Below are 16,136 nucleotides of genomic sequence, written 5' to 3' on the forward strand. Positions count from 1 at the left end.
AACTCGATGCAAGTTGTCAACAAATCCTATAACTTGGTTCATGAAACGCGCTTACAAAATATTTTCACTGTGAATATTTATTGTGTAATGGTGCAAAGTGAGAAAGAGAGAGAGAGAGAGAGAGAGAGAGAGAGAGAGAGAATAGCCCTTAGGGCAGAGTCTTTAGTCCAAACACTGCGTAAGCAGTATAACCAAACCGCGCACCGCCCGTGCACTTTCCAAAAACAAAAACAATCCCGCCAGCAAAAATAGGGAAAAAAAAAGGAGCGATCTCCAGATGTTGGTTTAAGTCCGACAATACATTCCTCAAAAAGGGCGTAGAAGAACAAAGTAATCCATCAACCTGTAGCATTCAATTTATTCCGGACCATTAAAGAATTCTGGAGGATCTCAGAATGTTGGCGTACTGGCTTCCATCTACCACCGTTCATTCCTCTTTCCACGTCTCCATTCAAAAAACGAGCACATGATTTAAAGGGACTATATCCATAGGATAGGGAGTGAGAAAGTGTGTGTGTGTGACAGTGACAGGGAAGAACCTAGGCTCATGCTCGCCCTGAATTTCTCTTAAAGTGAAGGCAGAAGAACGTTCAGCGCCTGGCCAGGCTTTCTATGTATTAATTTACATAGATGTTTTATTATGAAATATAAATAAGTGTCTTAGACAATAGATACTATTTTACGCTACTGATTAATAATCAAAACTTTATGTGGCTGATGCTACAGAAGAAGGGGTTTATGCGCATGCGTCTACTTCTTCTATTGTTCTGGTGTCTCCGATGGGACCGTCTTACAGTGCACGTAGAGGTGTGGCATGTGTATTGCATCATTTTCAGCAAGCGTTGCGTTGCCCTATGTACCTGATATTTTACTGATCCGTTGCCCATGTGGACGCGATATTTAAAAAAAAAAATCTCGTTGCCGTTGTCCTGTGGATGTAGCCTTAGACCACCACCTCTGTTCAGTGATGGCCATTCCAAGTTGACAAAAATGGCTTCTTGAACTCCTCGCCCATACCAACGATCCTCTCTGGCTAAAATGCGTACGTTGCAATCCTGAAATGAGTGTCCTTTGTTGTTAAGATGAAGATAGACAGCAGAGTCCTGGCCTGAGGAACTGGCTCTCCTGTGTTGAGCCATGCGCCTGTGAAGCGGTTGTTTTGTTTCCCCAATATACGACTCCGAGCATTCCTCACTGCACTGAATTGCATACACTACGTTGTCCTGTTTGTGTCTGGCTATTCTGTCCTTAGGGTGGACCAGTTTCTGCTTCAGGGTGTTACTGGGTCTGAAATGTACCGGAATGTTGTGTTTATAGAAGATCCTCCTGAGTTTCTCAGATAGACAAGAAATGTAGGGAATGACAATGTTCTTGCGTTTGTTCCTGTTATCCTCCTTGTCTGTTATGTTGCTTTTTCTGCTCTTGAAGAAAGCAGAAAAATAAAACAATTTGTGTCATTCTGCAAAATGCCATAATGGTATGATAATGTACAGAGCAAATTAGTCTCGTCTCGTCTCATCCGCTTATCCGGGGCCGGGTCGTGGAGGCAGCAGTCTGAGCATGGAAGCCCAAACTTCCCTTTCCCCAGACACCTCGGCCAGCTCTTCGGGAAGAGCACCGAGGCGTTCCCAGGCCAGCTGAGAGACATAGTCCCTCCAGCATGTCCTGGGTCTTCCCTGGGGCCTCCTCCCAGGGGGACATGCCTGGAACACCTCCCCAGGGAGGCGTCCAGGAGGCATCCAAAAGAGATGCCCGAGCCACCTCAGCTGATTCCTCTCGATGTGGAGGAGCAGCGGCTCTACTCCAAGCTCCTCCCGAGTGACTGTGCTTCTCACCCTATCTCTAAGGGAGCGCCCAGCCACCCTGCGAAGGAAACTCATTTTGGCCACTTGCAAATTAGTTGGATAAAATTTTTAAAAATACTGTTATTCATTTTATATTGATATTGTTATAGCTACAGTTTTTCTTCTTTTAAACCTTTGGGCGGCAAGGTGGTGTAGTGGTTAGCATGGTTGCCTCACAGCAAGAAGGTTCTGGGTTTGAACCCAGCGGCTGGTGAGGGCCTTTCTGTGTGGAGTTTGCATGTTGTCCATGTGGGTTTCCTGCTCCGGTTTCCCCCAAAGACATGCAGGTTATGTTAATATGGGATGGCCTTGAGTGAGGCACCTGCTCCCCAGGCACTGTTAGCATGGCTGCCCACTGCTCTGGGTGTGTGTTCACTACTTCAGATGGGTTAACCCTTTAATGCAAAACATGGGTCAAAAGTGACCTGGCTGAGTTTTTATCTTCTATATCTTTGCAATAAATTAATTCCATCATTCAGTATTCAAGGTATTCCTCAATTAACTTGTTTTTGATCATCATACATCCTTATTTAATTTTTTCCTTTCTTACTTTTTGAATAAAAACCCTTTTTGTATCACTACCCTTCTAATGCACAACATGGGTCAAAAACGACCTGCATTCATTTTCCAGGTTATTTCATGTATGGCTGAGTGTTTCTATGATGCACTTTTGAAATAAATTCATTTTGTCATTTACTTTTCCAAATATGCAGTAAATATCTTGTTTTTGTTTAGCACAAATCATCATTTTTATTTTTCCTTTCTTAAGTTATGAACAAGCACAGCTTTTGTAATTCTACATCAAGTTTACACACATGGGTCAGAACCGACCCGCATGCATTTACTACAGTGTTTGGTGGGAACTGTGAATTGTGCCTGTGTCAGACATTTCACAGCTCAGCACAGCGCCCTTTGCCCATCTAATACATGGAAGTAATGTTTTTCAATTGTTCTAACATTACCTTAGAAAAAAATTGATTATGTTTAGGTTACCTTGAGAGTGAGTAGATTACTTGTCAGAAAGCTACAAGTAATTACTATTAGCTACCGAGCTGTTGACATATTCTACTTTAGTTAGCTAATTTTATTGTAGTTGGCTTAGCTAACTACATAGTTAATAAATAAATAACTGGTCCCATTCACTGCTAAAGTCATTACTTGAAACAAATTATTATTATAGTATTAAGACATTTAATTTTAAATCACACTTGGATGACCCATGTGTAGTAATATAAAAATAATTTTTGTTCATAAAGTAGGAAAGAAAAAAATTAAATTAATGATTTGTGGTAATTAAAACAAGATATTTAAAGAATACTTGGAATATTCAATCATAAAATAAATTGATTTCAAAAGATAGAGCAAAGAAAAACTCAGTCAGCATGAAATAACCTGGAAAATGAATGCAGGCCATTTTTGACCCACACTGTAAAAAAAAATCTTGTCAAATTTACAGTGAAAAACTGGCAGCTGTGGTTGCCATTTTTTCACCGTAAAAAATACAGTGACAGTGTATATGGCTTTACGGTAAGGTATATCAACACTTGTAAAAACAAGTTTGAAAATGTTCAATTTTACAGGTATTCAATGTACAATAATCAGTACATAACTGTTAATTTTACGGATATTCATTGTACAATAAACAATGATTCAAAATGATGGTTACAAGCAATGATCTACTAGAAAGATATATATATTTTTTTAGAATTTTTTTGGGCTTTTTTCACCTTTATTGGATAGGACAGTGCAGAGACAGGAAATGAGCTGGAAAGAGAGACGGGGAGGGATCAGGAAATGACCTCAGGTCGGAATTGAACCCAGGTCCCCAGATTCATTGTGTGACACCTTAGTTGACTAAGCCACAATGGTGGGCATGTTTTTGTTTTTTTAACAGGGCAATGATGTAATTTTAACCATCACATTCTGTTTTAGTCTTACAGTTTGTCTGTGTTTAAACTACAACAATTTGTAAATTATACAAAAAAATATGATCAATTCAACATATTCTTACTGTTAAATTAACAGTGGCATTTGGTTAGGAGTTTTACAGTATATTGATGTAAATTACACACTGCTTCATTGTTTTTGTATTTACAGTTTTTTTATGTCATGATTTTACATAAATTCACTGTTAATTCTACGGACATTTTTTACAGTGCATGTTGTGCATTAGAAGGGGTGCGCATATGTTTTGCATCAAAGGGTTAAATGCAGAGAAGAAATTTCACAAGTGTGTGATGAATAAAGCTGTGCTTTCTTTCTTTCTTTCTTTCTTTCTTCTTTCTTTCTATGACACTGTTTCACAAGTTCAGAAGAAGTGACATGCAGTGAATTTCAATGGGTCGAGCAGGGGGGTTGATCTAACTTCTCATTGGCTATTAGAGTTCCTCTTCTCAGACTTGCTTGCTGGGTTGCGATCCAGTAAAGGGAAGTGTCACTTATTCTGCACAAGTGCTCAGAAACTGTTTCGGTGCTGTTGTCCGGTTATTTGTCAAGGGTTTTTATTTTTCATCCCCAATGAAGAAAGCTGTGCTGTTTGGCTTGTGGGGCAGTGTAGTGTCTCCTCACCCTTTCCAGCCTTTTCTCAAATTCAAATCAAATATTCAGAGGTAGGTGTGTTTTATACTTTATTACGGATTATTAATAAATTTGTTAGATTTCAGCAGACTGAATTTTCTTTAGGGATTCTATATCGAACACGAGTGACAGAGGAGGCAGTGAGAATGCACTGGTTCGTGCGGAACGGGGGATCATCACCCTTTCTCAGGTAAAAACACACCATTCTCTGTCCCTGTGCATAAAGTTCAGCTCGTTAACATATTCAGTTCATGCAGAGTTAGGGTGAGTGTTGCCTACACGTTTCAGGGGAAAGTAGCTCTTATCAAAACATGCTTAACAAGTCGCCGGATGACGTAATAGACGAAGTTACATATTATTTAAATAGTCTGTCATTTGCATATCAAAACATGATAAAGTCCAAATTCAGATATTTGTTTCTAAACCCAGTATGCATATTAGAAAATACTTACTGAAAACATGTGAAAAGGCTGTGAACTATGTAGGCCTTTCAGTGACATAGTTTGGGCTACACCCTGTATTTCTGAATTTCAAGGCAAGTCAAGTCAACTTTATTGTCAAATATGATTGATTGATTGATTGATTGATTGATTGATTGATTGATTACTTTATTCTGAACAATAAAGAAGAAATATATATATATAAAAAATTTTTAAATAAAAAATGCAATAATCAAAATATCGTCAAATATGCTATACATGCTCGACATACAGCACAGATGAAATATCAGTCCTCTCTGACCCACGGTGCAAACAGGCAATGCAATAAATAAAAATAGAATAATTGAAAAAAACAAACAATATAAACAGTATAAACACTCTAGATAGGAACTAGACATAGACTAAACACTCAAACAATATGAAAAGTATAAATAAACAGTATAAACACTAGATAAGAACAAGACAGACTAAACACTCTCATCTCATTATCTCTAGCCGCTTTATCCTGTTCTTCAGGGTCGCAGGCAAGCTGGAGCCTATCCCAGCTGACTACGGGCGAAAGGCGGGGTACACCCTGGACAAGTCGCCAGGTCATCACAGGGCTGACACATAGACACAGACAACCATTCACACTCACATTCACACCTACGGTCAATTTAGAGTCACCAGTTAACCTAACCTGCATGTCTTTGGACTGTGGGGGAAACCGGAGCACCCGGAGGAAACCCACGCGGACACGGGGAGAACATGCAAACTCCGCACAGAAAGGCCCTCGCCGGCCGCGGGGCTCGAACCCGGACCTTCTTGCTGTGAGGCGACAGCGCTAACCACTACACCACCGTGCCGCCCGACTAAACACTCAGACAATATAAACAGAGTAAACACTAGATAAGAACTACACACAGACTAAACACTCAAACAGACAATATAAACAGTATAAACACTCTAGATATGAACTAGACATAAACTAAACACTCATATATATACATACATACATACACACACACACACACATGAAAACATGAAGCATGAAATAAGCAGTATAAACAAACTAGCAGCTGTTAAGATGAGTTAATGCGGAATAGTGCAAATGTGCGAGGTAAAGTGAGATGTGCGGTCCCTGAGTTCAGTGTGTTAATGAACGATGAGATGTATGTGTGTGTGTGTGTGTGTGTGTGTTGGAGGGGGAAACTGTGAAGATGACATGTCAGATGCTGAAGGGGGGGCAGGAGGGTGTGCGAGCAGAATGTGTGGCAGGGGGCAGAGGGGGGAGGAGGGGCAGAACAGGGAGGGAGTTGAGCCTCCTGACCGCCTGGTGAAAGAAACTGTTCTTGAGCCTGCTGGTTTTGGCCCGGAGACTCCGCAGTCTCCTCCCCGACGGCAGCAGGCTGAAGAGGCTGTGAGATGGGTGGGTGGGGTCACCTGCAATCCTGATGGCTTTGTGGGTGAGGCGGGAGTTATAAATATCCATTAGAGAAGGGAGAGAGACACCAATGATCCTCTCAGCTGCTCTCACGATGCGCTGCAGAGATTTGCAGCAGGACACGGTGCAGGCACCGTACCACATGGTGATGCAGCTGGTCAGGGTGTTCTCGATGGTGCCTCTGTAGGATGTGTGCATGATGGGGGCCAGGGCTCTTGCTCTCCTCAGTTTGCGGAGGAAGTACAGATGCTGTTGGGCTTTTTTGGCCAGTGATATGGTGTTGTTGCTCCAGGACAGGTCTTCAGAGATGTGCACACCCAGAAACTTAGTGCTGCTCACCCTCTCCACTGCAGCACCGTCGATAGATAGTGGAGCATGCTGGGTGTGCTCTCTCCTGAAGTCCACAACAATCTCCTTCGTCTTCTCCACGTTCAGACGGAGATTGTTGTCCTTGCACCACATGGCCTCCTGAATTTGGGCTTATTTCATTGTGATACAGGATAATTTGGGCTTTCTGCGCGCACAAAGTGCTGTTTTCCCAGTGCTCTGTGTTTAAACCTGCTACTGCTTTTTTTTTTTAAGCTATAAAGTTATGAATAAATAAATAAATTTATGAATGTTATTTTTACCTTTATTGCAAAATGTCTACAGTATTAATCCGTCTTGATGTACATGACAATTAGAATAGGGTTGTTTTACAATCAGGGTACAAAGTTTGTTTTACAGGGGTCCAAAATTCAAATTGATTCAAACTGGTTCTTGTACCAGTTTTTAAGTGAAGGACAAGTTAAAGAACAGATTTCAGGTAATTTTTTGACATATGTGTATGGTAGTTTTGTGTAATCTGCTATAAGATAAAGAAGATTAAGTGTAGCTTTAAGCAGGGCTGGGAGAAACAAATGAAGTGATTCTCGGAGAGAACATTTTTTTTGACAATTCAGAATCCACTACTTCCATAGTGCTTTTAAATATAAGGCTGTAAGCTTTGTCTTAGTTGTCTCTAATATTTATGTCCCAATATCTTGACCACATTTTAGGATGAAAATAATAATTTTAGATATGTTATTTTATATTGAAAAATTAGCTGTCTCGGAGAGGACTTTTTTTTGACACAATTACATACTAATTTGATCAAAATAGTCTGAAAACTTACTGGCATTCAACATTAAAACTTAACTATGTTTCCAATGATATGGAACCAAATATTTGTTTTATGGTATAAAGAATGATTTAAGCGCATCCCTTTTGGAGCTACCTGTGGTCAAAAAAGCACTTTTTCTAAATGACACGAGTAATTTTGCTAAATATGACATATATTGCCATACATTCACCAAAAATAACGTTATCACCAATTTTTTTTTTGCATGGTAAATAGCGCTATCACAGGGCTACAATAAACAACCAAGTTTATTTAGTCAAGCCTTTTGATATTGAAGATAATAAGTGTTAAATGTGATTTTTAGCTTGCGTACCCTGATTGTAAAACAACCCAATACAGTTAATTAGTATTTAAAAGATGTGTTGGGGCCTGGAGGAAAGCAGCCTGTGAAATGAAAAAGCAAGTTCTGCATTGTTGCCATCAAAGAGACAAACCTGTAGCAGACCTGTGACACAAAAGGGTTTTCAGTCACATCACAAGAATTGGCAGTGCAATTTACAGTAAGTATTCGAGTAAAAGATCTTAGTTTAAATGAAAGGCCAGTGTCTAAGACTATCATCAACAAGAGGACCAAGCTCCAAGTCACTGATTCCACCCACACTTACACAACTGTGTGTATTTAAGATGCAAGCTGTATCTTAAATACACACAGTTGTGTCCTGAATAGCTCTCTTTTATTCAGTCTTTTACCTGATTTAAATCATATGACACTAGGTATCAGAGAGATATTGTAGTTGAGGTCAGATAATGTGGGATAGAGGGCTATTTTTAGGTTTTTAAATGATACAGGAATTATTAAGAGAATTTAACACAATAGGGTAGTAAACATTCTGGTTCACACCCTAGTCCAGAAGGTGGCGGTAATGCACCTAAAAGCTGTTTGCCAACTGCCATAAAACAATACGAAAGAAGCTTTACCTATTGTGGAAATCCCGCTCTGGTCATTGGTACGCGAGTCTCGCTCCTCCACAAAATCATGGCGTGCCGATTCGTGCTCTGCGCGAGGCTTATGGCTAGTTCGACGAACCCAGAACGACATGGGAATGGTACAGATTTTGCGTCAATTACGAGAAAGACACACTAATTCTCGCTAATTTTGGTGTTTTTAAAGAAGAAAGTCAAGACATTGGGTTTTATGCAGCCAAGTTTATTTAATCAACATTTTTTTTTTTTTTTTTTACTTTTGGTAGCATATTTTGGGCGCTGGGCGGCACGGTGGTGTAGTGGTTAGCGCTGTCGCCTCACAGCAAGAAGGTCCGGGTTCGAGCCCCGTGGCCGGCGAGGGCCTTTCTGTGTGGAGTTTGCATGTTCTCCCCGTGTCCGCGTGGGTTTCCTCCGGGTGCTCCGGTTTCCCCCACAGTCCAAAGACATGCAGGTTAGGTTAACTGGTGACTCTAAATTGACCGTAGGTGTGAATGGTTGTCTGTGTCTATGTGTCAGCCCTGTGATGACCTGGTGACTTGTCCAGGGTGTACCCCGCCTTTCGCCTGTAGTCAGCTGGGATAGGCTCCAGCTTGCCTGCGACCCTATAGAACAGGATAAAGCGGCTAGAGATAATGAGATGAGATGAGATTTTGGGCGCTTGACCTTAATTTGGGTGCCTTTTTATTTTGGGCGCATATGACGTTATCCATTGCAGGTTTCATGTATTTGAAAGGCCTGACTGCATTAGACTGTTAAACAGTTTTTCATCATTTTTGTGTTCAGGATTTTTTTGGGTGGGTCAGAAATCATGACTCGATGACACACTTGACATAACACCTCCACTAGCACGATAACGTTATACAAATTAGAGCTGCATTAGTATCAGTGGTCATCCTGCTTAATTGTGATTTATTACACATACTACGGGGCAACATGGTGGTGTAGCGGTTAGCACTGTCACCTCACAGCAAGAAGATCCTGGGTTCGATCCCAGTGGCCAGTGAGGGCCTTTCTGTGTAGCATACATGTCAACCTTTGGTCAATCAAACCTGTATAACCAAAATCCGTATAAGATGCAAATTAAAATAATTTACTTAAAATTTGAATGATAATTAACAATGATATATCCAAGTTACTTTTTATTCAGTATTAATAACAATAAACCTTCAGAATGAATACAAAGCTCCAATGTTCGACAAAAACACAAAGTGTCACTCTAATGTTCTGAATTGTACTCCATGACAGCTTTTTTTAGCAGTCTGCACCAATACCTCACTAGGCTGCATCTCACAGCAAGTGTCTGTGTTGATCTTGCCGGAGTGCCCATTCAGAATCTTTTCAGTTGCTAGTGAAAGTCGCTCAGGTGGAAATACACGTTTCAAACAAAATACTTCCCGGTTGGCGGGATTCTCGCAATGCGGTGTGCGCATGATCAAAAGTGTAACGAAGTCTCGCTAACACAAGATAACGCGCGATTTCATAAGACTCTTTACTGGCTGGCTGTGGTGTACAGTACGTTTGTAAATGTTATGCGCTCTTTTATCATCGTGGGAATTGATTATAGCTCTAAATAAATATTGAAGTTTTTTTAAAGAATCCGTATAACTTCATTTGTACGCCCGTATACTACGTTTATTGAATCAAATCCGTATAAAATATGGACATTCCGTATAGGTTGACATGTATGGTGTGGCGTTTGCATGCTCTCCCTGTGTCTGCGTGGGTTTCCTCTGGGTGCTTTGGTTTCCCCCACAGTCCAAAGGCATGCAGGTTAGGCTAATTGGTGACTCTAAATTGACCGTAGGTGTGAATGTGAGTGTGAATGGTTGTCTGTGTCTATGTGTCAGTCCTGCGATGACCTGGCGACTTGTCCAGGGTGTACCCCGCCTTTCGCCCGTAGTCAGCTGGGATAGGCTCCAGCTTGCCTGCGACCCTGTAGGACAGGATAAAGCGGCTAGAGATAATGGATGGATGGATACACATACTACAGCCAACAGTTTGCTAGCTAGCTATGCTTTCATCCCACAAATGCATGTTCCCTGTGTCTCATAAGCCCTAACAATCAGCTCAGTGGGATAATACAGTGGAGCAGCATGACAGTGCTCCCTGATTCTCAGTCATTTAGTTGCACTTGAGTGGTTTGGAGGAATATATTATTTCACCCATCCTGCTGTCACTGCGTGGTTTGAACCCAGAAAGTTTTTGCTGTGAGGCAACAGTACTAACCGTGCTGCCATGTTATGCTAGTCAGTAATACATATTGCTAACTTGCACACTTGGGAGAGAAAATTACCATTCTGTTGCAGACTGAGAGGAATGAGGTAGATTCGTGGGTAGGTCAGTGTTCTATGGCTCCGAATCAAATTCAGGCTCTGGTGGCTCAAACATGTATGGTTGTACAACTCCAATAAAGCTGCTAGCATTCATTTTTCAGGTCATAGTGGTATTTGACAGTTGGGAAAGGCTCCATCTGTCCTGCGTTTGGGTTTGGTTTCAATGTCTTCAGCGCCCAGTTCCCCAGCATCTCAGAGCAGAGAGTACTGTTTATTTTCTCATGATTTTGAAACCTACTTTTATTTGCCAGTATTTTTTTAATCATTCAAATTTGCCTGGGTGGTTAATAATACATTTTCCTGTGGTGTGACAAACACAGAACGCATACAATATTACTGTTTTACATTAACCTTTAAACGAGTTTACACCAACGATTGGTGGCGAGACGAGCTGCAACTACTTGAACCCGGCAACACGGTCACCCCCCTTCGGCTACTCGCAACCGCGCCAACGTTTCCATAACAGCGCCTTTGTTGTACACCATTTGTTATAAGCTTTATTTACTGATTATTAGCCTACTTGAAGAAGATACAAACATGGCAGTAGCCAATTTACTGACAGCAGTAACTGTTGTAAACAGGCAACAGAGACTTATAACATATAAGAAACCCTGCATATGGACTTGTAATTGAATACAATATCAGCAGATGCTAAGGCTGCTGGGCCATAGAAGGTTCACGCTGCACGCTGCATGCTGCACGCTACACGCGTGTAAAGAAAAGTGGACAAACGTAGCATGACTTGCTCTGGGCCATAGAACGGCGTTCACGTTGCACGCTGCACACTTCACGCGTGAAGCGTGAAATGAACATGCACACTTTTTTCTAGGCGTGAAGACGGAAATTCCAGTCAATGCATGCGGTCACCGCCGCGCCAGCCAATCAGAACGGGTCTAGGGAGATAACTCTATGCTTTCAGGGGAAAACTTCAGAAAAAATATAATTGAATGGTATAATTGAAAAATAGTTCTTCATCGGGATTGTCAAGCAGATTATAGAATGTTCGGTGAAATTCACCACGGGTTTCTCTCAGAAGGAAGTGTTCTCGGCTCCAAATTCTGTTCCTTTTTCTCTTCCTCTGTCTCAGTAAAAGCAGAATGAGGCAATCGTCGTCATCCGAAGAGTCCATATTGTTGGTTACTCGGTCAAAGTAGAACAGACGCAACACGTGAACATCCAAGCATGAAGTTTAATGGCCCAGGGTCCGGTTCTTCACGTGAACGTGTAGCGTGCAGCATGCAGCGTGCAGCGTGAACCTTCTATGGCCCAGCAGCCTAAGAGCGTGTGCTACACTATGCAGGAAGTTGGAGAGTGGTGACAAGCAAGCCTTTCTTAATTTTACACCAGAGGTTTATTGTGCAAAAAATAAGTCTGAGGTGGCTGAGGCTACTGTTAGATTGCAGCATTGCAACAGCTGTGAAATCCACATTGTCCTAAAACCTTGCAACTGCAGAACTCCAAAACTGCAACTCTCCAAAACTTTTTCAGTTGTGTGAGACAGCTTGCAATGACTTGCCACATTTAATTCACAACACTGCAACTTTGATGATGGTGTTAGAGGTATGGCTGTGGAGGCAGTAGTGATTCGAAAGAGTGTAAAGAAGAGTCTCGGCACACAGCCTTGGGAACTCCTATATTCAGGATCAGGACTGAGAACGTATGTTGGCTGAGTTGGACTTCTTCACTATGAGTGAAGAAGTCCAGGATCCAGTTGCTGGTTGCTATGCTTAGATTGTGCAGTTTTGTTATCAGTTTGCCAAAGATTATGCTGTTAAATGTGGAGCTGTAGTTAGTGAAGAGGATCTTGGCATATGAGTTTTGATGCTTTAAGTGATCTACATGGTGTGTATGTATTGTTTTCATCTTTTACTACTTTTTTAGGTAGTAGTTCTATATATTTTTATCCTTATCATTGTCTGATCTATTCTTTGGCTGCTGTGATAAGTGAATTTCCCCTTTGGGGATTAAATAAAGTTTTATCTTATCTTATCTTATCTTTTGAAATGGTGATAACATTGTTGGTGGAGGGGCGGCATGGTGGTATAGTGGTTAGCGCTGTCGCCTCACAGCAAGAAGGTCCTGGGTTCGAGCCCCGGGGCCGGCGAGGGCCTTTCTGTGTGGAGTTTGCATGTTCTCCCCGGGTCTGTGTGGGTTTCCTCCGGGTGCTCCGGTTTCTCCCACAGTCCAAAGACATGCAGGTTAGGTTAACTGGTGACTCTAAATTGACCGTAGGTGTGAATGTGAGTGTGAATGGTTGTCTGTGTCTATGTGTCAGCCCTGTGATGACCTGGCGACTTGTCCAGGGTGTACCCCGCCTTTCGCCCGTAGTCAGCTGGGATAGGCTCCAGCTTGCCTGCGACCCTGTAGAAGGATAAAGCGGCTAGAGATAATGAGATGAGATGAGATTGTTGGTGGATCTGTTTTTCTGGTAGGCAAACTGGTGAGGATCAAGGGTGGGTAGGACAAAGTTCTGTCTGTATAGAAACTTATTAGCTAGGTTTATCTGTGTTTGGACATTGCACCAAATGCTAATCAAAATAAAAAGAGCAAGTGTTGCCAGCCAAAACAAACCTTGCCCAGTTGCACTTATGATCAATATGAAAGATGATCTCATCTTATCTCTCATTATCTCTAGCGGCTTTTATCCTGTTCTGCAGGCAAGCTGGAGCCTATCCCAGCTGACTATGGGCGAAAGGTGGGGTACACCCTGGATAAGTCGCCAGGTCATCACAGGGCTGACACATAGACACAGACAACCATTCACATTCACACCTATGGTCAATTTAGAGTCACCAGTTAACCTAACCTGCATGTCTTTGGACTGTGGGGGAAACCGGAGCACCCGGAGGAAACCCACGCGGACACAGGGAGAACATGCAAACTCCACACAGAAAGGCCCTCGCCGGCCACAGGGCTCGAACCCAGACCTTCTTGCTATGAGGCGACAGCACTTACCACTACACCACCATGCCGCCCATGAAAGATGATATCGCAAAAAAAAATAGGTACCCTATGGGTGCATGTGTCTACTGCTTATAAATAAAATTGTTTTCTGATACCATGTCCATACAGTAAATATAGCATCTCATCTCATTATCTCTAGCCGCTTTATCCTGTTCTACAGGGTCGCAGGCAAGCTGCAGCCTATCCCAGCTGACTACGGGCGAAAGGCGGGGTACACCCTGGACAAGTCGCCAGGTCATCACAGGGCTGACACAGACAACCATTCACACTCATATTCACACCTACGGTCAATTTAGAGTCACCAGTTAACCTAACCTGCATGTCTTTGGACTGTGGGGGAAACTGGAGCACCCAGAGAAAACCCACGCGAACACGCAAACTCCACACAGAAAGGCCCTTGCCAGCCACGGGGCTCGAACCCGGACCTTCTTGCTGTGAGGCGACAGCACTAACCACTACACCACCGTGCCGCCCTAAATATAGTATATACAGTATATTTACTCTATAAGGCAGTAGCCACAAAAATGAAGCATAATTTAAAAATGAACAATTTAACAATCACCAGAGTAAAAGATATCAAGTGTCTGTACTTTATATTATTCTATTCTTACCTCTTACAGTTTTCGAAACTGAAACCTCCAAACCGAGGCTGACACACACACGCTGTCGCCATGACTGAAACTCTTATTTCCCAGAAATGGCCCGGTAGTAGAGCTCAGTGGAACTCACTTTCCCTCTGTAATAAACATAAACATGTCTGAAAGCGATTTCTTTAGTCTAGTCCATTTATTTCGAATGGTGAACCAAATTGTATACACTCACCAGCCATTTTAATTGGAACACGTGTATGTGCATGCACAGTGCGTGACTGTTATACTCTTACATTCTTACAGCATACATAATATAATATAGCATAATATAAAGTACATGACATAGTGGCTATCACCTCTATATGAGGCAGTAGCCACATCAAAAACGATTTTGACTTTTTGGGTGACCTTGACCGGATGACCCTCAAAATGTTGGAGGTTCTATTTGACACCAGTGTCCATCTATTCTGGAAGTTTCATGAAGATTGATCCAGCCATTTTCCCATAATACCGTTAACAAAAAAAACAAAGAAACATAGAAACCCGCCCGAAAACAATACCTTGCCCCCTGGTGGACTCCGTCCCGGGTGAGGTAATAAAGTATCTGTAAGGTTATAAAGCTTATTTGTTTAACTTGTCTTGCATTTTGGTTGAAAATATGCTTTTCCTATGTGTCATCATTGGTTAGCTGCCAAACTGCCTAAATGAACCTGTTTGATAAAGAGCTTCTTTTGAAATTCAGTAATTGGCTCTGATGCACCAGATTATGGTGTGAAGTTAAATCTCCAGGAGGATGGTTGACCACTGCATTCATTACACCCTTATTAACTTTATATCTTTATTACGCTTCTTATTTAAAGATGTTTGCAGAGCAGGAATCTGAATGTGAAAAGGAGGCAGCCAGTCAGGTCCCATCTCTGTCTGCCCCATTCTCAGCCCAGAAACTATATGATGAGATGAAGAAGGTGGAGATTAACAAGAATGTGCTTGATACTGCTGTCACACTCCAGAGAAATGGTATGTAATTTTGTGTAGGGAATTGGTGCAATCAAAGTTTTCAATAAAATCTGAAAAATATAGTGTCCTATATTGATTTACACTTGATATTTTGTCTCTGTTTTTTTCTTCAAGGCATAAAAACTGGTGTCGTGGCCAATATCTGGGTTGATGACTCTTCTCAGAGGGACAACGTTGCTCAGATTCTCTCAGTGCTGGAAAGCTGCTTCGATGTGGTAGTATGCTCTTGCTACAATGGGTCAAGGCTTCCTGAACCTGCAATATTCCACACCGCCTTGGATAAGTTGAATGTGAAACCTGACCAGGCACGTACAGCCAACTGGGGCCCTATTTTGAATACGATTGTAGAGTTAGGTTGATTATCTGGTGGAGAGAGTGTTCCAAGTAATGATCTCTCTGTAACTTAAATCTGATTTTTTTTGAGCTGTGGTAATTTTGAGAAACATAAACCTCATGAGAAATCTGATGAGGAATCACAGTCACCATCCACTTGAATAGGACACCTGTACACCTGGACATTCATGCAGTTATCCAGTTAATCAATCATGTCTCAGCAGCACAAAGCATTAAATTATGCAGATACAGGTCAAGAGCTTCAATTAATGTTCACATCAAACATCAGAATGGGGAAAAAATGTGATCTCTGTAATTTTAACTGTAGCATAGTTATCAGTGCCAGATGGGCTGGTTTGAGTATTTCAGAAACTGCTGATCTCCTGGGAACTTCACACACAGCAGTCTGTGGAGTTCACACAGGATGGTGCAAAATAGAAAAAAAAATTACCCTGTGCACCTTGTTACTGAGAGAGATAAGAGGACATGACCAGACTGGTCTGAGCTGATAGGAAGTCAATAATAACTCCAA

The 16,136-nt window shown here is 41.8% G+C and overlaps 1 protein-coding gene across 2 annotated transcripts in view; it reads left to right on the top strand.

Annotated features, from left to right (window-relative positions):
* Positions 1-4,261: 4,261 nt before the first annotated feature.
* ephx2 (epoxide hydrolase 2, cytoplasmic) overlaps positions 4,262-16,136 on the top strand; it is a 77,024-nt gene continuing 65,149 nt past the window's right edge. Inside the window, exons 1-4 of one of the 2 annotated variants that reach the window (XM_060934538.1) lie at positions 4,262-4,453; positions 4,527-4,611; positions 15,115-15,271; positions 15,386-15,576. In XM_060934538.1, the coding sequence (XP_060790521.1) occupies positions 4,362-4,453; positions 4,527-4,611; positions 15,115-15,271; positions 15,386-15,576 (525 nt within the window). In that variant the 5' untranslated portion in view covers positions 4,262-4,361. The remainder of the gene's footprint in view (positions 4,454-4,526; positions 4,612-15,114; positions 15,272-15,385; positions 15,577-16,136) is intronic. The other variant, XM_060934537.1, reaches the window with a different exon arrangement.

Source organism: Neoarius graeffei, chromosome 11, assembly GCF_027579695.1.
Source record: "Neoarius graeffei isolate fNeoGra1 chromosome 11, fNeoGra1.pri, whole genome shotgun sequence".
Classification (NCBI taxonomy): Eukaryota; Metazoa; Chordata; class Actinopteri; order Siluriformes; family Ariidae; genus Neoarius; species Neoarius graeffei.